The sequence below is a fragment of the Antechinus flavipes genome, chromosome 5 (assembly GCF_016432865.1).
Source record: "Antechinus flavipes isolate AdamAnt ecotype Samford, QLD, Australia chromosome 5, AdamAnt_v2, whole genome shotgun sequence".
In the NCBI taxonomy this organism is placed as follows: Eukaryota; Metazoa; Chordata; class Mammalia; order Dasyuromorphia; family Dasyuridae; genus Antechinus; species Antechinus flavipes.
Window position 1 is genome coordinate 91,367,448 of NC_067402.1, and position 23,475 is coordinate 91,390,922.

Below are 23,475 nucleotides of genomic sequence, written 5' to 3' on the forward strand. Positions count from 1 at the left end.
CAATTCATTTAACCCTGTTTGTCTTATTTTTGTCATCTGTAAAATTTATAAAATACTGCAAAATCTATTTAAACAAAATTAAGATATTCCATTATCTCTCCCAAGAAAACCCCAAATGGGATCACAAAGACTGGGACACAACTAAACAGGAACACCAACCAAATCATCTGGAAAGCCTGCTGATCTTTTCACACAAATTAGGAAACTTTATTACAGCAGACTGCCCTGTGAGGGCTCCAGAGTTTATTGGTTAAGGCCACTTTCTGAAGAGAAGACAACTTTTGGTTTTAGAAGCAAAAGTAAAAGCAGTACCTCAGAGTGCTTTATCAGGCCAGTGAAGAACAAGATTTTCATCTTTCTCAGAGTAGGTGAGTCTAGTTAGGGGGATGAGGAATGGTGGGGGAAGAGGGAAGGAATTTAATGGGTTAAAAGAGTAGGGAGGTTGGGATGGGGATAGAGGGGACATTAGAAGAAAAAGAGCAGGGATTTCTGGGTTTGGGATTGTGAGAGGAACAGTAGGCCAGTTTAATGCAGGTGTTTGGTTAATTTTTCTTCCCTTTAAGGAGATAACAGGATTGTCATTTTATGGGTTCTTGTTTAGTAGCTTTCTTTCATCAAACCTTAAGAATAAAATTGTCCTTGTTGTGATGATTTTTAGAAAAAATATTCTTCCCATTATCCCCCTCCCTGAATGATTGTCTAAGACTGCACATATTCACTGCTGTACACGGATGAGAAATGTGGATAAAATCTTGAACTAGGAAGATGTAGATTTAAATCATACCCAAGATATTTACAGGCTGTGTGACCTTAAGTTACTTGGCCTCCTTGGGTCTCAGTTTCCTCGTTTGTAAAATAAGGAATTTGAATTTGATAGTTTCTAAAGTCTCTTTCAACATATAATCTATAATAGTAATGAATGAGACTGCCCTGCTCAGTTTGACCTCAAAATTTTAATGGCAGCTATATTATGTGCACAGGGGAACTATGGAGCCAGCTTGAGAATATGAAGAGAGTGGGAGTGCTCTATGGGAAAACTGTGCCCCAACCACCCTAGTGCTTCATGAATAAAAAAGCATTAAAAGAAAGGAGAGACACTGACTGGTTGTCTGGCTGCTCAGACTAAATCTCACTGAGTGCCTGAATCTTAACGGGATCATCACTGATTTAAGACAAGGTGAATTTGAGCTTTTCAGGTTAAAAACCTGAATTTTCTCAATATAAGTAGGGAATAATTGGGCTTTGTGGGATGAATTCATTCTATCTTAATTCCTAACTGTGAAATTAGAATGAATTAATTTGATTCCAAATACAGGATTTCAAATAATAGGATAAGTACAAATCTTCAGGGCTAACTATCCCAGTGCACAATTTCTTTTAGAAGAGCAAATCACAGATTAGAAGGTGTTTGGTAAGTATGAAAATAGGTCAAAGGAAGCAAACAATTGTTTAAAATAATTTTATTTATACCCTTTGTTTTCATTATCTAGATTTCCTTGCCCCCAAATCCTCTTTCCCCTCTCCTTTGCCAGAAAGTAAAGCCTTAGAACCAAATGTGTTTTTTAAAAAAGAAAAGATAGGGAAAAGGAAAGGAGGAAATTCACAAAACCAATTGACAGGTTGGAATAAAAATCTGATATTATATCTCATATTCTACATCCATAAATACTGACATTTGTTTTTGCCTTTTCAGAACAAACTTGTAATCATTATTTCATGTCATTCATTTTTGGTTGTTTTGTAGTAGTCATTATTCACATTTACTTTGATGTAATTATTATATTGTTTTCCATTTCTATTCATTTCCTCTATCCTTCAACTTATGTATTTTCATATTCTCTGGATTCAATGACTATTATTTCTTATAGCACATATAATTTCTTAATATTCCCTTATGTACATCATTATACTTTATTTATTTTTTTTTCCTAATTAGTGTGAATCTTTTTTATTTTTAATTCCTTGATTGTGTAAAAAGAATCAGGATGTTCATTAGGGAATTTTCTCTCAATTATTGCTGGAAATATTGCCCCTTTTTGCTCTATGGATTTTTTTTTTTTGTCCACTAAGTGACAGCCATTAGAATCATAGTGTTGTTGTTCCCATTGTTTTAAACCACTAACAAAAAATAAGATCATGGAATTTAAAGCTAGAGGTAACATTAGAAGTCAATATATTTAACCATCCCATGCTTTGGATGGAAAAAGGGAGTCATAGGGAAGTTAGATTATTTGCTCAGGGTCACAGAGCCTGAATTTAGCATACTTGGTTGAACCCAATTTCCTTAATTACAAATTTAGCTTTTCTCCCTTTCTAGCCTCTGTCTCTGTGGAACAATGATGAAGAAACATTCACATATTTTTTTCTTTGGTTCTTCTTTTTAAGAATCCATGTAAACTATCAATCAACCTTTTGTTTGTGTTTGTTCTTGAAAAATTTCAGTTCCTTTCCTTAGTGTAGCAATGGTCCTTAGGACATGCCAATCTCAACATAATTTAAGATAAAGTTATTGCTATCTCATGAAGGCTATAACTTTATTGGGTCATTGAAAAGCATTGTTCTATTTCAGATGGTATAGCTATCTTTATAGCTCTGGGTGTTGTTGTTGCAGATGTTTGTCCTTCATTCTTGAAGAAGCCCTTGACACTGGGGAGGTGATACCATGATATACAAGTGAATCAAATTTAAATGAAGGAGAGCTGTGCAAGCTCACTGCCTCACTTTCCCTTACAGAGTCATCTGAGTTCAAGGGGTACATATAGATGGTCCTGTATACAACCTTCCTCAGTCCAACATTTGTTAAGCTCCTACTATCTGCCAGGTAATCTGCTAATCAGGGATACAAAAAGAGGGAAAAGGCAATCCCTGACCTCAAGGAGCTCACAATCTAGTGGGGGAGAGAAGAAACAAACAAATATATACAACAAAATCTATACACAGGATAAATGGAAAAACATTAAAAGAAGGAAGGCACTAGAATTAAGATAAGTTGGGAAAGATTTCTTACAGAAAATGGGATTTTAGTTGAATTTAAAGGAAGCTGGAGAGATAAGTAGAGAGAGATGAGGAGGGAGAGTATTCTAAAAATGGAGGACACATAGACAAGTCAGTTCCCCCAATTCAAGGCTAGTTATTTCCCTCTCAAGGTTCTAGATGTATTTATGAGTGATTAGGGATGTCTTTAAAATACTATTGGTTTGAGACATTTCCATTCAGGTGTATTCTCCCCAATATCACTCATAATTACGGTTAACATCTCCCCTATATCACAGATTAATTGATTAGTGCCCCCAATAATTTAACTAATTAGTATCAATAAACTTTCACAAAGTGACTCTTTATTAAGAAAATATTGTATGAAGTAAAATATTAAAATATCTCCCCACAACCCAAGGCTATACTCTCCTCTCAACTATCTCAGTCCTTAAGAAGAAGACTCAAACTTAGAGTAGAATACTGCAAAGTCTTTGTCCAACCAAGTTCATTTCTGAATAGAGTATAGCTAATAAACTAAATTGCAGCCTTGTTTTTTGAATACCATCCAGTCTTTGATCTAGTTCTACACTGGGTTCCTTGGGTAAATTCCTCAAGACTTTGGCCAGTCTCAGCTTTCATGGATTCTTGGATCTCTAGGTTCTTCCAATCATGCAAAACATGTCACAGTCTATTCTTTTATCTCTCTGGTATCATTTCAGGGTCTCACCAGGGACATGGCTTCATCCAGGTGCCTATTAGGAGAAGATCAAAGGCTCTTCTCTACCACAGAAACTCTTCCTTTGAGTACAGTAGAAAGAAGAAAAAAGGAAGAAAAGAGATGGAATTGCCCCCCCAAAGGTTTTTTATATTCAAATTTAGTTCAGGTAAAATGCTTATTTTAAAAGACACATAATCATTGAATTTAAAACAATCATAGAATATTTATACATGAATGTTCTGATTGCATTAAGCATGCTCATAGATTGGACTCTTGTTACCCAATCTCAAAAAGCCTGTTTGACAAATTATTTCCCTGCTCCTTTCCTTTAGTCATCTTTTCCCTTTATTATGGCAACACCAAGATCAACAGCTTTTATGCTGGTAATTGAGACATCAAATAGTGCGTTGTCAGTATTTACTGTTGCCTTATACCTACAAAATAGAGGACAGACTACTGTCCTAGACCTCGTCCTATGGTTCATTCAGAAAAAGAAAAAAAAGAGAAGCAGTCCAGAGTCTTTCAATAACCACTCAATATCAGCTTAATCAATGATTACATGGCAACTAGCTAATATATAATCAGTCATCTTGCAAAGTATAAGGTTTTTGTTTTTGTTTTTAATGCAGTAGGTAAAGGAGTTTAATAGAAAAAGACCTGAATCAAATGATGGGATATCTATGAGAGGTTTAAATCCTTCCTTGGAAACTAACTGTGTGACTATGGACAACTTTCTGGCTCTCAGTTTTCTCATTGGCCAATTGGGGAAAATGATGGCTGCACTATGTACCTCAAAGCATTGAAAAGAAAGCATTTTTTTAAGTCTTAAAAACATTATTAGAATGTGAGCTATTTTGATGGGTCTCAGATATTTCAGAAGACTCCACTGTTAGAGAAAACCTAACTTGTTTTGGATACTTCATAAGGAGGCCCTGGCATCACTCCATCACTCCTAAAGAAAGAGAGGATAACTATGGAATGCTTCCTTCCTTCTCCAATCTAGGAGAATTCTAACTTGCTTTCAAGGTCCAGCTAAAGTCATTTGCTTATTTACAAAGTTTTAAGGAGTGTGTTCTATGAGCAAAACACTATGCTAGACTCTGTAGAATAATGTGGGATGTATAAGATTGAAGTACAAGTTGTCCAGTGATTTGGGATCAAGTAGATTCACAGATAACTACAATTTATGATAAAAAGACCTTTTTGAATTGCACTGCCAACATATACATGAGTTCAGAGGAAAGGAGAGCCAATTAGGAGGATCTGGGAAGGCTTCATGAAGGAGCTAGTCCTTACTGATTATCTTTGCACCTGAAATTCCTGATACATAATCTGTGCCACACAATTCAGGTCTTATTTTATTTGTCTTATCTCCCAAAGCAGATTGCCAGCTGCTTGAGGATAGGGACCAATTCCCAGATTTCATTTATATCTTCTGCAAGACTAACCATAGTTACAGAAACATGGGCACAAAAAAAGTTGCTAATAAAATTTTTCTAATTAAGTGTTCATATTTCTATAAAATGCCAGATCAAATACAGACGCCTAGTTTCCTTTGTCTCTCCTCTCCCAATCCCAGACCTGCTACCTCACCACTATTCAAAGATGGAATCCAACTCAAGTAGCTGGGTCCTGGGCCTGTACTCCCTTATTGTGGCACTGTGCTTCATTTTATTCTTTAATGATACTTTCCTCAATTATACATAAAGAGAGTTTTTAAAATCCATTCTTAAAATGTTTTGCATTCCAAAATTGTTTTCCTTTCCCTCCCTTGGCTAGCCTCTTTTTAAAATTGTAAGCAATTTTATATAGGTCATACACATGTGAATGTGTAAGAAATATTTCCATATTAGTCATGTTGTAAAAGAAGTATCAGACCAAAAGAAAAAAAAACACATAAAAAAGGGAAAATTGTAAGTTTGATCTGTATTCAGAATTGACTAGTTCTTTCTCTGGATGTGGATAGCATTTTCTATCATGAATTCTTTGGACTTATCTTGGATCATACTATTGTTGATAATACTTAAGTCCTTCATAGTTGCTCATTACACACAGTGGTTATCACTATGTAAAATCTCTTCCTGGTTCCTCTCATTTCACTTTCCATCAGTTTATGTAAGTATTTGCAGGTTTTTCTGAAATTTTCCTACTCATAATTTCTTTTTAGACAATGATATTTTGTTATAGAAAAGATTTTGGAAAGATGATAGAGTAGGTCAGAAAATTCCAAGTTCTCCAGATTTGCCCCATCGGACAAAATAAGACAGTGCTTCAGGGTAAGCGCTAAAGTGGTTGAAATCAAGTAAGAGTTCGGACCAAACAGTGGTCCTCCTGTTACAGTCTGGGACTATTTGAAGAAAGATACCAAAACAGAAGTTTGGGTAATGTGAGGTTGTAAATATCTCCAGGTTAGCTCCCCTGAAACAGGAAGCTGTGAGCACTGGGTCTAGTTGGGTTGGGAGGTAGCCTCAGCCCCAACCATAGGAAGTTTTACTTCCTAGACAGTTTTGGGAGTTTAGAATCTAAGCTGGGAAATATTGTAGGAACTGAAGGAGCACCTGAGACCAGAGGCACCATTCCCTAATCCCATGACTAGAAATGATTACACCAAAAATCTGCTACATTTTGTTTAATGAGCAGACAAAGGAGAAAAAAATCCATCCATAGAAAGTTACTATGCTAAGAGGAAAGAATGAGATTCAATTTCAGAAAATACTGAAGCCAAAAAAAATCTTCTCTTACCCCCAAAAGTAATGTGAAATGGTCAACTACCCCAAAAATCCATATGAACTTTAGAAATAATTTAAAAATCAAATGAGAAACATTGAGGAAAAAACTTTCTTAAATAAATAAATAAAAACAATTTAAGATAAACAAGATCATAAAAGAATGTTAATCAACTATGATATTTTTGGCCACAGCCCTAATTCTTTTGCTCATTGATACATAATGTTCTATGACATTAGTTTATGTCTTTTAAGGAAACTGCTGCTAGCTCTTATGTAATGATAATTATGGCCTCATCATACTTAAATTATTCTTTTTTTTTTGCTCATAATATTTTCTCCTTGACTTGGGGTTTTCAGAATTTGTCAATGATGTTCCTGTAGTTTTCCTCACAGCATCTAGGTGATCAATGGATTTTTTTTTCTTTTTCTACCTTCCCTTCTTGTTCTAACATTTCAGGAGAATTTTCTCAAATTGTTACTTGTATTATTGTATCAAATTCTCTTTTTTTTTTGGTAGTTTTAAGATACTACAAGTATTCTTATGTTTTTTCTTCTTGATCTATTCTCCACATCAGTTGTTTTTTATGAGATTTTTCACATTCTTTTCTATTTTGTATATATATATATATACATACATACATACACATATATATATTTGGTCTTTTATAACTTTGCTAACTTCCCCTTAGCCAATTCTTATTTTCAAGTTGTTTTCTCCTGTTGATTGATTGACTTTTTTTTTAAGATTCTTTCCTTCTCCTTCATTATATTTTAAAATTAAATTTATTTTAATCTAAATACAAAATAGAAAAAGAAAAAATACCATATGCACAGTAGAACATAAGATTCAAAATACGAAACAATAAATTTCCATTTTAAGAAAGTCTACATAATAAATACTACACTGTGTTTAGATCTGTCCATCTTTTCTTCTTTATAAATTTTCCTTTGTTCTCTGCTGTGAACTTTTTACTTTATTTTTTACCCTTTTCCATCCTGCAAATCCCTCAAGAAGCCTACAATTAAGCACACATACATTTATATACATATACATACATACAAACATATATATATATAAATAAAAATACACATGCCTAAGTAGATATCTATAATCATACAATATGCATTCATATATAAGTAAGACTAAATATCTTCCTTTCTAAGACCAAGTCTCTCTCTCTCTCTCTCTTTCTCTCTCTCTCTCTCTCTCTCTCTCTCTATATATATATAGATAGATAGATAGATAGATAGATATATTATATTATATTGGGGGTTAAGTAACTTGCCTAGGGTCACACAACTAATAAGTTTTAAGTGTCTAAGATCAGATTTGAACTCAGGTGTTTCTGACTCCAAGGCTGGTGGTCTATCCACTGTGGCACCTAGCTGCCTTTCTATATTTTTTTAAATCCATAACTTATTTTAAAAACTTATTAATAAACAGTCTAAAATAATACGTAGTAATATAATTGACATATAATGTAATTTTCCTATTTTTCTCTTTTGATCTAATCTATTTCATCATCAACTTTGTCTGAGATCAATAATTATTACCCATGTTTTTGTTTATGTTTTTTATGCTTGGCAATGTGTTTTATTTATCCTTTTCTTATTTCTATTTAAGTTTTAAATAAATAAATAAAGCTTTCTGCTTTCCTTCTAATCTTGTTTACATTGGTTTTGTTTGTGCAAAAACTTTTAAAATTTTATGTACTCGATTATCTAATTTACATTTTGTAATGCTTTCTTTTTTTTTTTTAATAATGAATCCTTTCTTTATCCAGAGGTTTTTTGCTCTCTAATAGATAGATAGATAGATATGCATGTGTGTATCTATGCCCATTTTGACCTTATCTTGATATATAGCATAAAATGTTGATCTATAAAAATGGATCTTTAGAAATGTTTATAGCTGAAGATGATTTTATAATTGAAAGTAATCTCCCCAAAGATTTAATTATAAGAGTTATAATTGTTCATATGATATGCCTGAAGACACAGTTTCAGAAATACTTCCCTTTAAATTTTGATCTAAAAAAATATTGGGGTTCATAAACCATAATCAATTGAAATTAAAAATGTCAGTCATCTACCATTAAAAATTCAAGAAGAATTTGCTGAATTATCAAGTAACATGGGTTGAAATTTTGAGTTTCCTAAAAAATCATTAAATGAATTTTGGCTTGGGATTAGCCAATTTCTGAAATGGCTCTAAACATACTTCTGCAATTGTGTACTGTGTATTTATGTGAAAGAGCACTCTCAGTATTGATAGTTATAAAATCAAAATATCAGTCAACTCTGATAAACATGAAAGATGTTTTACATCCTACAATATCAATTATTTCACTAATTGACATTAATTTTATTAATTCTTTACATAAAAATAAACAAGTATATCCCTCTCCTTAGTATTCAAATTTGCTTTCATCTTAAATAGATTTTAAAATTATATGTATACCAAAGAAATGTGTTAAGGGGTAGCTAGGTGGCACAATGGATTGAGCACCAGCCCTGAAGTCAGGAGAACCTGAGTTCAAATCTTGTTTCAGATACTTAACATTTGCTAGCTGTGTGACCCTGAACAAGTCTCTTAATCATAATTGCCTCAGCAAAAAGAAAAAAAAAAGGTTTTAAAATAAATTTCTTTACAATTTAATATCTATAAATGTTTAATCTGCATACCTATTTGATCGAACTACATATCTGGGGTCATGTAAAAATTTTCTAGGTAAAAAGGTGTCATGAGTGGAAAAAATTTAAGAAGCCCTGACTTTCAGGGCAAGAGAAAGGAAAAAGCTCAATTAAAAATGGTATGTTAGCAAGCAAGAAAATGGTCCAAAGGGAGGTAGATATACCAAGGAAGACAAGAGATGGAGAGTGAGCAAAGGTCTAATTAATCCGCAGATCTAATAATTAAGAGTTGGTTACATATTAGTCCAGTGGAATTTTTTGTGCTCAGTGTCTAACTGGTGCCACAAGTGATTCAAGTTCAGTCAGGATTGATGCTCAACAGATATATATGATTGAGTTGTGGTTTAGCCAAGGTCACTTAGAACTGTCTACATTTATACGGGACTGGAGAAGGTCCTGTAAGGTTTCCTTCAAAGCCAGACTAGATAAAGATTTGCTCCTGAGGATAGAAAACCACAGACTGTACACCAAGAGATCAGAATCACCCCCCACTACCAGGAAGGTTGTATGATAGCTCCCTTTGAGTATAGTCTGACAGGTCTTCCTGCCTACATAGTATATCAGCTTCCATGACAAAGTTGGGTGGTCTTGATTGGCTGACAGGTTAACAAAACCATGGGTGTTTCTGTACAATTTTTAGAAGGGTAAAGAGAGTGAAAGGAGTTTATCTGGAGTACATACAGATTAAGCTCATGTGATATATTCAGGACATCAGGTCATATGTATATAAGCTTTAGCTGTATAAGATTTTATGTCTCCTAGGGTATGAACTTAAATTTGAGGCCCAGAGAAGCTTTTCTATATAAACTTGTCTCAGAGGATATAATCAGTGGGAATAATAATGACTATCTATACTAACTTATATGTTTTTTTTTGTTGTTATTTTAAAAAGATATTATTTTTCTAAGTACAGGGGGTAGGGAAGCACATGCCATACAGTTACATTCACTTAAAATTGGGTCTTTAGAAATTTAATAGGCAATGATAACAGTTGTCAAGGCATTGTCCTCTGTCAAGCACATTTTTCTTTTCTGTTTCCATAGTCTAAACTTTAGGGATTTTTTTTTCTTTCTCCTGCATGATTGACAATTTCTTTAGTGAGAGAGAGTCATAAATTTCTTATCAGTAAAAATCTTTTTTTCCCCTAGTCCTTTAGCTCAGATCCTATTGGCTCAAAGAGGCTCAGCAGGTAATAGAACACTCAACTTAGGTAACCTCAGAGATCTTTTTCTCTTAATCTCTCCAGGTTCAGGAAATGGGCAGTCCTTAGTTCAGACAACTTTTATTTTCTAGCACTTCTCTTCTTTTTTCAGTCTGTCTTTTGCTTCTCACTCACACTCAGGTCTCAGGCACAACTTAAACCAAGATTGATCTCAAATCTAGTTCTATGAGGAGAAGGGAGAAGGTTGTTCATTTTGGTAAAGGCACGAATTGTCCAGCTGAGGAGTTGGTGACACATCTGAAACAGATGTGTCCCTTCTCTGTCCAGTAGGCAAACCTTCCCTTCTCAGAGAGTCTGTTTTGTTTTCTCTGCTTGCTAAAAATCCTAAATTTGGCTCCTGTTGAATCTGGGTGACGTGCATATGTGATAATTGGGTTCCCAGTCCCTCTACAGCCAGGTCCCACTCCTAGAGAACAATCCAAGTGAATGATTGTCCTTTTACAAATTTGCTAAATTTTCACATGAGGACTGTTCTTGAGGGGATGTGAGTGAGAGAGGAAACCTATACTTGATCAACAAATCTGAAGCAAGGAACAAATCAATTTCCTGACTATAGAGTCAAATAAGGGTTATTATTGATTGAAGTTTGGGTCATTAGTAAGGGAACAGGGAAAACTCATGACCCCAAAATGGGTAACAGCTTCATCCTTAATCAGAGAAGATGATGTCCTTAGTGTTGTAGTTGAAACATAACCCTCACTTTCCCAAAAATGTTCCTTCCTTTGCCTTTTCTGTCCCAAATAACTGTCCTGAATATTTAACTCATTCATTTCTTTTCAGTAAGCATTGATTTCTCCAGGTATCCTCTGGCTATATTCTCTTCCTAAAGGAAGATTTACTTATCCTTTCCCAAAGGTAGAGAAGAAAGCCAACTCAGATTCCACTTCCTTCCTCTGATCTTCCTGGTAGTTGCTCTGGCTATTTCTTTCTATTCCTCCAATACATAATATTGAGTTGTACTTTTAAAGTATGTTCAAGTAAAAAGCTTCTTCCAAAGGAAGAATAAGTAAATCCTCTACAATCTGAATTATGCATTAGTTGGCACAGTTGATAGAGAGCTGGTCCTGGATGCAGAAAGACCTGAGTTAAAATTTGATCCCAGACATTTCCTAGCTATGTGATCCCAGGCAAGCCACAACTTTGTTTGGCTGACAGTTTTCCCTTTCACTTCACAACTTTCCCCCTTGCAGTTTCAATATATCATGACTTGGCATAAGTAATTAATTTTAAATACTTTGGAAGGTTTGTGAAAGCTGCAGATGATACATGATGGCTCACAGATGAAGAGAGAAAATGTTTAGAAAAAAACGCTTAAAATATATGTATAATGTTGCATAATATCAACATATTTTGTTTTTCAAAACTGTAATAATTCAAATTTTTTCTCGGGGATGAAGGAAGGGCCAAAAAAATTTATGCAGATTTTCCAAATTGCTGGAGTACTGCACTCCCTGGGTCCCATATTGGGGAAGGGATAACTATAGTTCTTTTCTGCTTTCTTTTGTTTTGGAACACAGGGGGTCATGCCATCCCTGATTCCTCAGGAAGGTTAGAGCCCACAAGAGGAGGTGATCACCCTCCCTGACTTCTCAGGAAGGGAGATGAAAAGCACCAAAGGGAAGTGGGGGTTGCTAGTGGGTTTCTGGGCTGAAGGGTCTTATTATGCACAAACCCATCAGCATGGGAGGTATTACACAAGCACATAGCAATAACGCAGAGGCTATTAGTGATGACCCTCCCCTCAGTCAGTGCAGGCTCTATGTGGCGTAACAAACATGAATTGTACACACAAGTAATGGTATAAGAAACAATATAAATCAACATGGTGTTGTAAAAGATTGCCAAAAGTCCTAGAAGGAGAGTATATAAACAGCAGTCACACATATGCCTTCTTCAGCAGCCAAGAGAGTCCAAAACCAATCTATTATCCATTGCTTCACATGTCAGGGAATCCAATGATCCCCCCCAAGTTTTTGAAGTCCTGCAAAAGTCTTTTTATGTGTTAGGGAATCCAATGATTCCAGCAGATTTTGAAGTCCTGTAACACTCTTATCATTTCTCAGAAAATCCAATGATTCCTGAAGGTTTTCAAGTCCTACAATAATCTTATCATGTCTCAGAGAATCCAATGATTCCTGAGGGTTTTCAAGTTCTACAACAATCTTATCATGTCTCAGAGAATCCAATGATTCCTGAGGGTTTTGAAGTCCAACAATTTTCGATGTCCATGAGACAAACATCATAACTGCCACACTCTTTCAATGGTGAGCACAATCAGCAACAGAACCACCTGATATTTTTTGGGTCTTCTCCTTCGTTTCAAGGGTCTGCTCCGTCTCTCTGCGATGGACAAGGCGAATATGGCTCATTGGCACCCATATGATTCCTTCTCCTGGTTCCTTCCATTCACCACTTTCTGGGTCTCTCCACATCACCTGGAGATTATCTAAAGATAGTGGAGCTGCTTGCACTGGACACTGCCCTTCTGGTGGGTCATAAAACCTGTCTGCCGGAGCCAGTGCATCTTTGTCAAAAATCAAGAAATTAATAGTATAAATGGTTAGATTTAGAAGTTCTCTAGGGTTACCTGTGGCTCCCCCTTTCTTTTGTTTTTGGAGGAGCGTCTTAATGTCTCTGTTTCTCCTCTCTACTATTGCCTGTCCTTGAGGATTAAAAGGTATGCCAATGGTGTGTAAAATCTTATACTGTGCACAAAAGTGTGCAAAATGTTTGGAGGTATATGCAGGACCATTGTCTGTTTTTATTGCTTGTGGCACATCCATAATGGCAAATGCTTGTGTGAGGAATTCAGTGACCACTTGGGCTGTCTCTTTTGCTGCTGGTATTGCAAAAGTGAATCCTGAAAAGGTGTCTACCACAACGTGGATAAAAGACAGGCAATCAAAAGATTTATAATGTGTCATATCCATTCACCAGATTTCATTGGATCTCAAACCATGAGGGTTCTTCCCTGGAGGCAGTGTAGGAGCATGGAAAGGAAGGCAAGCCATACAGGCTTTTACTATGCTCCTAGCTTCCTCTCTTGTTATTCCAAATTGCAAACATAAAGCTCGAGCAGCCTAATGATATTTAGAATGAGATTCCTGGGCTTCTTAGAATAAAGAAGTATTGACCAACATAGTTAGAAGGCTATCTGCCTTTGAATTACCATCAAAAATGGGACCTGGAAGTCCACTATGAGAGTGGACATGCAAAATATAAATCTTACCTGGGTGCTTTCTCACTTGCTCTTGAAGTTTCTTAAAGAGCTGATATATATTAGAGGCTGCAAATTTCATTTGGGCTGTGGCAATTCTTTATACCACACCTACTGAATAGTCCGAATTATATATTACATTTATGTCTCCTGGATAATAAGTAAGAACTAGAATGATTGCATACAATTCATTCTGCTGAGTGGACTGAAAAGGAGTTCTGACTACTCTCTTTATAGTTAAGTCATGAGAGTACACAGCACAAATATTATGTTTGGATGCATCTTAAAGCCCCACGTGGGTGCCAAATATGATGACCGTGTATTTTAAAATCAGCCAGACTCAGGAATTCAGGTTAAGGGAAAATCTTCAACCTTTATTCTTTTTGAGGTGAAGGGGGATCACCAATGTGAGCAGCTGCAACAAGACGGCAGCCAGCAGTCTCTTTCTGCCTCCACCCACCAAAATCATCATTTCCTATACAACACATCAGGACTTGCACAAAGAGTGGGCAGGGGCCATTCTTTCTCCAAGCATATATATTAATAGAGTATGGTCCAATTACTATTTAGTCTCACGTGCTTGGGACCTCAGTGTATCAACTTGAGCTTCAGCCCATGACAGTTCTTCATCTGTCAAATGAGCTGGAGAAAGAAGTGGCAAACAACAATAATATCTTTGCCAAGAAAACACCAAATGGGATCACAAAGAATGCAACACAACTGAACAACAAACAAGGATAAAAATTATCTTCATATAAATTATCCTCAGTCACATATCACATGTCACAGTTTCATTTCAATGTGAATTAGCTTATCAGACACTGAATTGAATAAAGCTATTATTAAGAGTTCACTTTTTGTCTGGCAGAGGTATGTGCTGAAGACAGTTCTCCTAACTTCCCAGAGCCAATTGTTAAATATTCAGGAAAGCCATACAATTCCAGATTTGATTAATTGTTTTGTTGCTTGTGTAGACTTTTAAAAGTCATGGAGTAATGCCCTTGGGAATGTGAATTCTAATCAAGATCACCTTGTTCCCATGGTCAACCTTATCCCACACCAAGCAAGGTCACATTCTTAGACTGTTTTGTAAACAAGACTTGACCAACCAGCCTAATCACTAAGGACCCTGAAAATAAGGAACACTTCCTTCTCTTGAACAGGCATACTAGAGATATGCTTACCTTACAAGTAAATTTGGTGATCAAAGTACCCTAGTTATTTTGTATTAGCATATCCCATTTCCTGTGTATCCATCATGCAATTGTTGATGTAGACAAAATCACTTAATTTCTTCATGCTTTCCAGTCCAGTCAAAATTATCTTCTTGTTGTTTGTCACTCATGCTATATAATCTCCAGCCCAGGACCCTGGGAAAGCAAATGATTTGGTTAAGTTCACAAAGTGAGTCAAAGACAAAGATGTGGACCAGAACATAGGTCTTCTAACCTTGGATCAGATTCTCTTTTCACTTCACCATAACTGCTAATGACTTGTTAATATTCCTTTTTTTTTTTAACAGAAGTCACACACTCTAAAGGCAGAAGGTTCTTATGGAGAGATTCCTGATAACATGAGCAAGGAATCTAGCAAGCCAAGCTTTGGTAAGCAGACACCCAGAATTCTCCTGAACAGAGCTGGAGAAAGGGGAGATGGCTGAGATCAAATGAGGTTTTCATTTTGGGGGGGGAACTGGAATTTTGTCCCTTTTAAAGTAGGTAAAAGCTACTTTAAACAGCCTTCTGTATTTGCCTAAACTACTCTTAGTTTCTCTTCTTTATTTTTCTCTTTCCTTAATATTCCCTTATTCTTTCTCTAATTCATTCTTTTTTTCTCCTATATGTTTAACCAGTTTCTTAGATGTCATAATAACCAAAAAGAAAGAAGGGAGTAAGAATCTCTTTCCTTCTTCCACTATAATTGGCTCTTCTGGACAAAGCAGACCATATCCAGGACACCTGAGATTGCCACTTCGTGTCTAACCTATTCATTCACTCTACCAAGATGTTGGACTTCTAAAGTCTGAGTGGGGAGAAGAAATGTGGAGGTGGCTGATACAGTGATTAACACATCCTTTGTAGGAAAATGCTTCCCTGTTGTTTGAGGGCTATAATTAAGCTGAGTCAGCTGCTGATATTCAGCGTTTGCCTGTTCTTATATGCCTCCATTAGTATCCACCCCATGGGAAAATAAGGACAATGGAAATATCAGCAATAGTAGATCAAGGGCCAATAGAAGATGGGAAAGGGGGGGAATGGGATCAATCATCCTCTTCACCCAAATAGATTGTGCTATGTGCTACTACCCTCCTATGTTCATCTGTCACCCATTAACTGTTTTTGTCCCTGAGGGGAAAACCCTATTATATCTATTCTTTGGGAGGAACAATTTATTTGCCAAAACAATAAGAAGTCTATCAACCATGGTTATTATTATGTGCAAACTCCTAGACTCCCTGCCATCTGTGGATAACTCTTCATCCATGATTCCAGTCCTGCCTCTCTTTTCTCTTATAACCATTTTTGCTCTTAGTTTTGCCAATCAATCAAAGCACTCTTCAATATCTGAATACATCGAAGCAATTGTCACATTTATTCAGGTATACTTACATATGGCTTCTATTTCATGAAAGTCTTTAAAAACAATTCAGATTTTATTGAGTGTAGGTCCAGAATTCTATCATGTCACCTAGCTGCCTTTCTATACAAACTACTTCTATATGTAGCTCTATTCCAATTAACAAAAGATTCACTCCATATATATAACTATAAATCTTAGTACAAGGCAGGTTAAAGACAAAGACACAATATAAGATTTGAGGATAAAAAGTTTGCTATGAGCTGGGATCATTAGGGAAGACTTCAAGGAAGGGATGAACCTTAAAAGAGGCCTAGGTTCCAGAGAAGTGAAGAACAATTTGACATTCCTTATGTGAAGAATGGAGTAACCAAAGACTTGGCAATGGGAATGCTAGCAGCAAGTTTTGGAAACAGTGAAGAGACCCTCCTGATTGGCATAGAGTGGATGATCTGTGAAGGGATGGGTCATTAGATTAGAAAAGTAGACAAGGACTGAATTGTAGAAAGCCTAGAAAGTCAGACGAAAATATTGAGTATTTGTTGAGTATATCCCACATAATCAAATGCCATTAGAAGCTACTACAAATTTTAAAAGATGAAATTAACATGAAAATGGTGTTTTAGAAAGATGAATCTGACTCTAATGTATGAAAACATAGATTAGAAACAAAACAGTATTGAGTCACCTAATACAGCTTCTTCACTTTATGTGTGAAGAACTCTATGCTCTCATAGATGAGGTGACTTTTTTAAGATCTCACAAATAATAAAAAACAAAGTCAGCATTAGAACCCAGGTCCTGTGTGTGAATCCAGAACTTTTTCATAATACCACTCTGCCATATGGATTGAAGAAAGAAAGATTATGCTCCATTTATGGGAATACTATAGTATATCCGATTATTGTAGTAAACAAGGTCTGAAATAGGGTATTAAGAAGGGGAATAAAAAGTCAAGAACCAAAGAGAGAAATATGTAAGTTCATTGACAACACGATCTGCATTATTGGCCTTTTTGCACAGAGTAGTCAATCAATAAATGTTTTGTTAAATTGAATTAAAAACAAAAAGGATTGTGAAAAGAAATAAGGTTAGAGCCAGAGGGCTACAAGATGGGCAGACCAACAAAAGAGTCCATATTAGATGCCAGTTTTCAGAAAGGTGAATTGTTTCTGAGTCAGTCACATACTTCTTGCTTGAGGGCCAAATGACAAAGTGAATGAGACTGAAGCTTCAGCTAAGAGTGGAATCATTGACCTTACTGAGTGGGAAGGCATACTGAAAGGAGAGCAATTTGAAGGTAAGGCTTAACCCTGTCACTCGCATTACCTACATCTTAGATTATAGAAACCAAGATCATAGCAAAAAAGTAACTGAAACTTGTCCTAGTGGATAAAACAGGCATCAGAAAAAGTGCAACAAATGACAGCAAGTAACAGGCAATAGCTTTGGAAAAAAAAATTTGAGTCAAAACTAGCAGCAAAATTAATGAGCAAGAAATATATGAAAACAAGCAGATCGTGGAGTGAGAAATACATAATAATTGTGGATATTCCAGGGATTTTTAATACTGATGACCCTGATGTGGACATTTCAAAAGAGATCAGCTGCTGCCCCTTTATGTTTTTTTTTTTCCCTTAGCTCTCATGTCATCGTTTAGTTGGTCATACGCAATCATTGCAATAAGGAGGAGCGAGATATAATAATAATAATAAAAAAAAAAGATCCTGGGAATTTTTGATTCCAAAGTCAAGAAATGCACAATTCTTTTCTTCACCCAGGAGAATGATTTGGAAGGTACTGATTTGAATCAATTCAAAGACCTGAAAGGTCATTTTGACAGAAGTTACTGTAAATTCAGCCACCAGGCAACTGCAAGGGAAGAGGAGGCACAGCTAACAAACTTCTGACCTTGTTTAAGCAAATAATGCAGAAGAATGAGGCTCTTTCTAACCGAATCAGATGTATCAACTGGCCAAAAAGACAATTCAGAAAGAAACTCAAAGCATTGTTAAGAGCTTACAAGTAAGACCTGGAAAAACTGAAAAAGGAAATAAGACAGAAATATGAAAAGGAAATCAGAAATTTAGAGGGTGAACAGGAGCTGAAAGAAGAAGAAAAAGAATGTATAAGGATCTTGCCCAAAAAGAAAATTTCTGTGCAAATAATCAGATAGATGCTACAGCCCAGGTTATGAACAAGAACTGGTTCTTTAAAAGCTTCCTGGCAAGGAATTTTTTGTATATTTAAAAATTAGAGAACTTAGAGAACCTTAATATTTAATAACTAAGATTTTGCTCTGAAAATAAAGATTCTTTTTCTTGAAAAGGAAATTCTAACTTTCTGAACTAAAAATTTTCCCTCTGAGATCCATTCATAGGAGCATACTTGTAGTGGGGTTTCAATATTTCTGCATTCCCTCCTCTCTAAAATGAAAATGTTTTCTGTGTGCTCTTAATCATATTTCAACTATTATCATTATAATAGCTAATATTTGTGTAGGACTTTAGTTTTGCAAAACATTTTACATAATGTTTATCTAAAAACACAGTTACACACAAACATCTAATTTGATTTGATCCTCAAAACAACCATATTAGATAGATACCATTATTATCTACATTTTTATCAATAGGGAAACTAAGTCTGAGAATCTAAGTGACTTCCTCACAATCACAGAGTTAATAAGTGTATATGATAGGATTTGGATTCAAGATTTTCTGACTCTAAACCTGACACTCTACCCACTATGCCACCCGATTGCCAGTTTCACATTGCCTTTTATGTCCTTGCTATTTATCTTCACTGGGTTGTATTTGTGGAGGGAGGAGATAAAATACACCTGCATTGTTCATGATTTTTCTGCTTTATACTGATCCATTTTCTTTAATTACCTGTTTGTTGAAGTTGTCAGAATTCTATATCATTGACGGTCATGGTACTAGTCATTATGATGAAGGTTCATATATGTGACTCTTTAAGATTTATAAAACCTTTCCTCACTGTAAATCTCTCAAATGATGTTATAAATATTGTTCCTATTTTATAAGTGAGAAAGGTGTAGGTTATAGTATATATGTATATATGTCTATGTGAATTGGTTTCTATCCCAATATAGGCACATAAAATACTTTCTTTATTATGACCTGAGTCCAAACATTTTGCAGGTTTCTTATGTGCTGTAGACTTATAGAATAAAGTTTTCCTGCTAACCTTGAAAGCCTAAGTAGTTAATTCTAAGTACTCAACATCTTTTTCAGCAGTCCCATATTTCTTCAAGGAATTTTCCAAATATGTTTTCTGTAAGATAATCTACTTGTATTAGCAAGGCATGAATTAGAAAATGAATTTGAATTGTGCAGAGGCACATTGGGGAAATTTTTCATATACACACTTACAGAGAATTAGCTTGAATCTACAAGATGATTTCGGATGGTATAGGATTGTGAACTGGGTATGAGCTGGAGAGGTATAAATTAACCCTTGATATCCCACAACACTCTTATAAGCAAAAAAGTTATGAGTGTTGGGGTTAACATTCTCTCCTTCCAAATATGGGTCCTTTGGACAAAGTGGTTTATGAGACTTTGGTAAGGAGCTTCTGAGACCCATCTCTATGGAACAACTTCACTGATTGTTTTTTAACTTTCCAAAGATTTTTGTTTTTTTTTTTATCATATGAACTACATTATTTTAAAACTGTCTTGAGAATTGTTTCTGCTTGAGGATATTGGAAAATTTTTAGTTTAAAGACTTTGCTTAAACCCATGGCTCTAGATGGTCAATTTCATCAAATAAAGGGGGGGGGGATCCATACATAGGAAAATTTGTTGTGTCTAATGAGTAATTTTGTTATGCTATATGCAGAAAAGAGACAGCTAAGAATTTTGTCCAGACCCCAGTTAAGGGATCTTATATATTGAAGAAATAATAAAAGAATTTTTCATTAGAAATGTTTGATTACTTACTTAAAGAAAGTGACTTCAATTATTCTCCTGTTGAGATTATTCCATATCTCCTGTATATAATTATTCCCCAACTCTGAGTTACTGAAAAATTTGATAAACTTGAGATAGATATATATATAGATAAATTCATCAAAATAATTGATATCAATATTAAACAGTTCAAGTCTAAGGAAAGATTTTTAAGGGCACAGCCATACTGAATTTACTTTAGACCAGTAATGATCCATTAATGATTACTCTTTGGTTCCAATTATGTAACCATTTCTGGAACAATCTTTTTTTATCATCATGTAACCATCATATCTGCATCTTATCTATTTGTAATACCTGAATGATTTTAATCAGAAGCTATATGTAATTTAACATGTATTGGTCAACCTGCCATCTGGGGGAGGACGTGGAGGGAAGGAAGGGAAAAATTGGGACAAAAGGTTTGGCAATTATCAATGCTGTAGAATTATCCATGCATATAACTTATAAATAAAAAGCTATATTTAAAATAAAGAAGCTATATTTATTTTCTAAGGCATATTTTCAGGGCAATATCATAAGTGAATGATTTATCATTATGAAAAAAAATTTAATCTCTCCAACAGATCACCTGACTATTATTCTTGTGGGGAAAAGTGGAGCAGGGAAGAGTGCCACAGGAAACAGTATCCTTGAGGAAAATATATTTCTTTCCAAACTGTCAACACAACCTATAACTAAAACAATTCAGGAAAGTAGACGGACATGGAAAAATAGGACACTCATCATTGTGGATACTCCTCCAATCCTGAAGAAAGCAGAATTGATAAACAAGTGGAAAAAAGAACAGTGCATTCTACTTATGGTGATTCAATTAGGCCGGTATACAGAAGAAGATAAAAAAGCATACAGATATGTGAAAAAGGTTTTTAAGGATGGCCGTAAGAAAATGGTTCTCATTTTTACAAGAAAAGAAGATTTAGAGGATGGGAATCTGAGTGATTTTGTGCAAAAAACAAAAAACAAGCATCTTAAGAAGCTCATTAAAAAACACAAGATTCCATACTGTGCTTTCAGTAACAAAACTGCTGAAGAAAAAGTGAAGAAAAATCAATTGCAAGATCTAATGGAAAAAATTATGAATTTTGAACATGTCAAATGTTATCCCAAAACACAGTGATATCAACAATTCCTGCCTTCTGCATTTTCAGTCCTCTTCTCCTCCTAACTTACTGATAACCCCTGGCAGCCCAAGGCTCCAGACTATGTTCTCTCTCCAGGAAATAGAGCCTTTGAGTGACAGAGAATCATTGAAAATACCAAGAACATCAAGACTTCCAGTTCAGGGTTTTCCTGCCACATAGTTTATTTATGTGCCTCCCTGCTAAATTTCTCTAAATATGAACTCAACCTCCTCTCCAAACATTGCATACATTAGTGCAAGAGCATGACTGAGACTCATATATGGATTCAGATGTTTTGATTATCCCTGCTTTTGCCTTTGATTGGGTAACTGGTGTTTGATTATTTCTGCTTCTTCTTTCTCATGAATAACTGCTATGTTATTCCTAGTTCTGTAAATATTTATATGTGCAAGAATGTATGGCATTCTGGTTATTGGTTTCATTTAAATTAGATGAAGGATAGGAAGAATGAAGAAAGAAAACAAGCATTTATAAAGCCTTTATTGTGTGCCAAGCACTCATAAGCAAAAAAAAAAAAAAAAAAGAAAAAAATTTAGGCCCTTCCCTCAAGGAGATTACATTTTAATGCAGGCCAACACCTCAAAGGGAGATGAAAAGGGAGGAGGATAAGTACTCCACCAACCATGATTAGGTCTAGGGTAGGAATGAATGCTGGTCTGGGCCCTTTCCAAAAAAATGGAAGCTCCAGGAGGAATTCCTCAATGGGACAAATCAGGGCAGGGGTATTCTGAGATGAGAAGACTGCAGAGGTGGTTAAATGTTTCATAGCAAGGAAATTTCAGGCAGTGAGAGAAATTATAGAACAGAACAGGATATTTTGGAAATCTGAGAGCCAGGAATAAGATTGGAAGGATTGAAAACCAGTTTGTATCCATCCACAAAATGCAGGCTTCGGGAAAAATTCATCAATATGAGACAGGGAACATACTCTTGCAGGGGGAGATTTAAGGTTGAGAAGGTCATAGACATGAATGGATGTTTCATGTAAAAAAGGTTCTAGGTGATTAGGGTGACACAGTATGATTTGGAAGTTCCTAAAAGAGGGCCAAGAAGGGATACTGGACAAGACTCAGTAGTTTCAATGGGAAGTAGTAAGACTACATCTTCCCCTCTAATCAGCTTAGCTCTAGGATCCAGAGAAAGTATTTTGAATTACAGCAGCATTGTGTAACTGTTTCTATAAATTTTAGAACCAGCAATATGAATGCAAGTTGAGTAATCAAGCTAGCCAAGAGAATGGTATTTGGAGTATCAATATACTGGAGGTATACTGGAGAGCAGTACATAGGAGTACATGTCTTCTCCCACTATCTCCTCAATTCCATTTAGTATCTTGTTTCAAGTTCTGGCCCATAATATCTCCTTGTGGGATCAGATCAATTATACTGAATCATGCTAAATTAGATAATTATTGTCTCTATCAATTCCACTTACTTAGCACCTTGTAAGAATCCTAACATCCATGAATTGGCATTTGGTCAGAAAGAAGTCAAGCCTTGGGTATAAAGCTTGGGTTCTACTTCTCCGATAATGAATGATGATCATACTTTTAATTTGAACCTGAAAATCATATCCTCTGGAGTAACAATATTTAAGTGAGTGTATAAATATAATTCTAGTTAGGCATTCTCTCTCTCTGAGGAAAGCATAATGGCCAAGATGCTGAACCCAACTTTCTGCTACCCCTCCTGGCAGTAAATAAAGTCTTCCTTGGAGGACTAGAAGAGATTAGGCTAGATATCTATTCTCACTCCCTTAAAGACACACAAGGACATCCCCATTCTATAGGTAAGGGGATAGCTTGTACTATATATAATTTTCAAATTAAAAAGTACATGGGGACTTCCGGTTAAGATGGCAGAGAGGAGGCACACAGCTGCATAAGCTCCATGCTTTCTCTCACTATCCATTTCATTACAAGCCTCTGAACTAATGCTTGACTGAAAAAAAAACCCACAAATAGTTACCAAGAGAAGCCATCCTTGAGATTCGCCAAGAAAAGTCTGTCTTTACTGGAGGGCTGGGACGGTTTTAGATCGGGCGCAGGCGGTGGGCAGCGGCAGTGAGAGCACGAGAGCAGACTGGAGAGGGGGTGGGGAGTGATCGCAGCCGTCTCTGTGGGGAGAGCTTCTCTACAGGTTTGGATACTTTGCACTGGCAGCAAGTCAGCAGCCCAGCAGAGAAGCTAAAAACACCGGG

The 23,475-nt window shown here is 35.7% G+C and overlaps 1 protein-coding gene across 1 annotated transcript; it reads left to right on the top strand.

The window, feature by feature from the left end:
• The first annotated feature begins 301 nt into the window (after positions 1 to 301).
• On the top strand, positions 302 to 23,319 carry LOC127539092 (GTPase IMAP family member 5-like). The gene is made up of 4 exons (XM_051963100.1): positions 302 to 368; positions 3,696 to 3,860; positions 15,079 to 15,160; positions 20,698 to 23,319. Exons 2-4 carry the CDS (start codon positions 3,711 to 3,713, stop codon positions 21,249 to 21,251), a joined length of 786 nt encoding a protein of 261 aa, XP_051819060.1. The 5' UTR covers positions 302 to 368; positions 3,696 to 3,710; the 3' UTR covers positions 21,252 to 23,319.
• Positions 23,320 to 23,475: the final 156 nt, after the last annotated feature.

Bases quoted from the DNA above. Each gene is read 5' to 3' on its own strand.
- LOC127539092 (XM_051963100.1), top strand. From the start codon at position 3,711: ATGGCTTCATCCAGGTGCCTATTAGGAGAAGATCAAAGGCTCTTCTCT. The intron at 3,861-15,078 runs GTAAAATGCTTA...TTTTTTTAACAG, and splicing joins TATATTCAAATTTAGTTCAG to AAGTCACACACTCTAAAGGC. The intron at 15,161-20,697 runs GTAAGCAGACAC...TCTCTCCAACAG, and splicing joins ATCTAGCAAGCCAAGCTTTG to ATCACCTGACTATTATTCTT.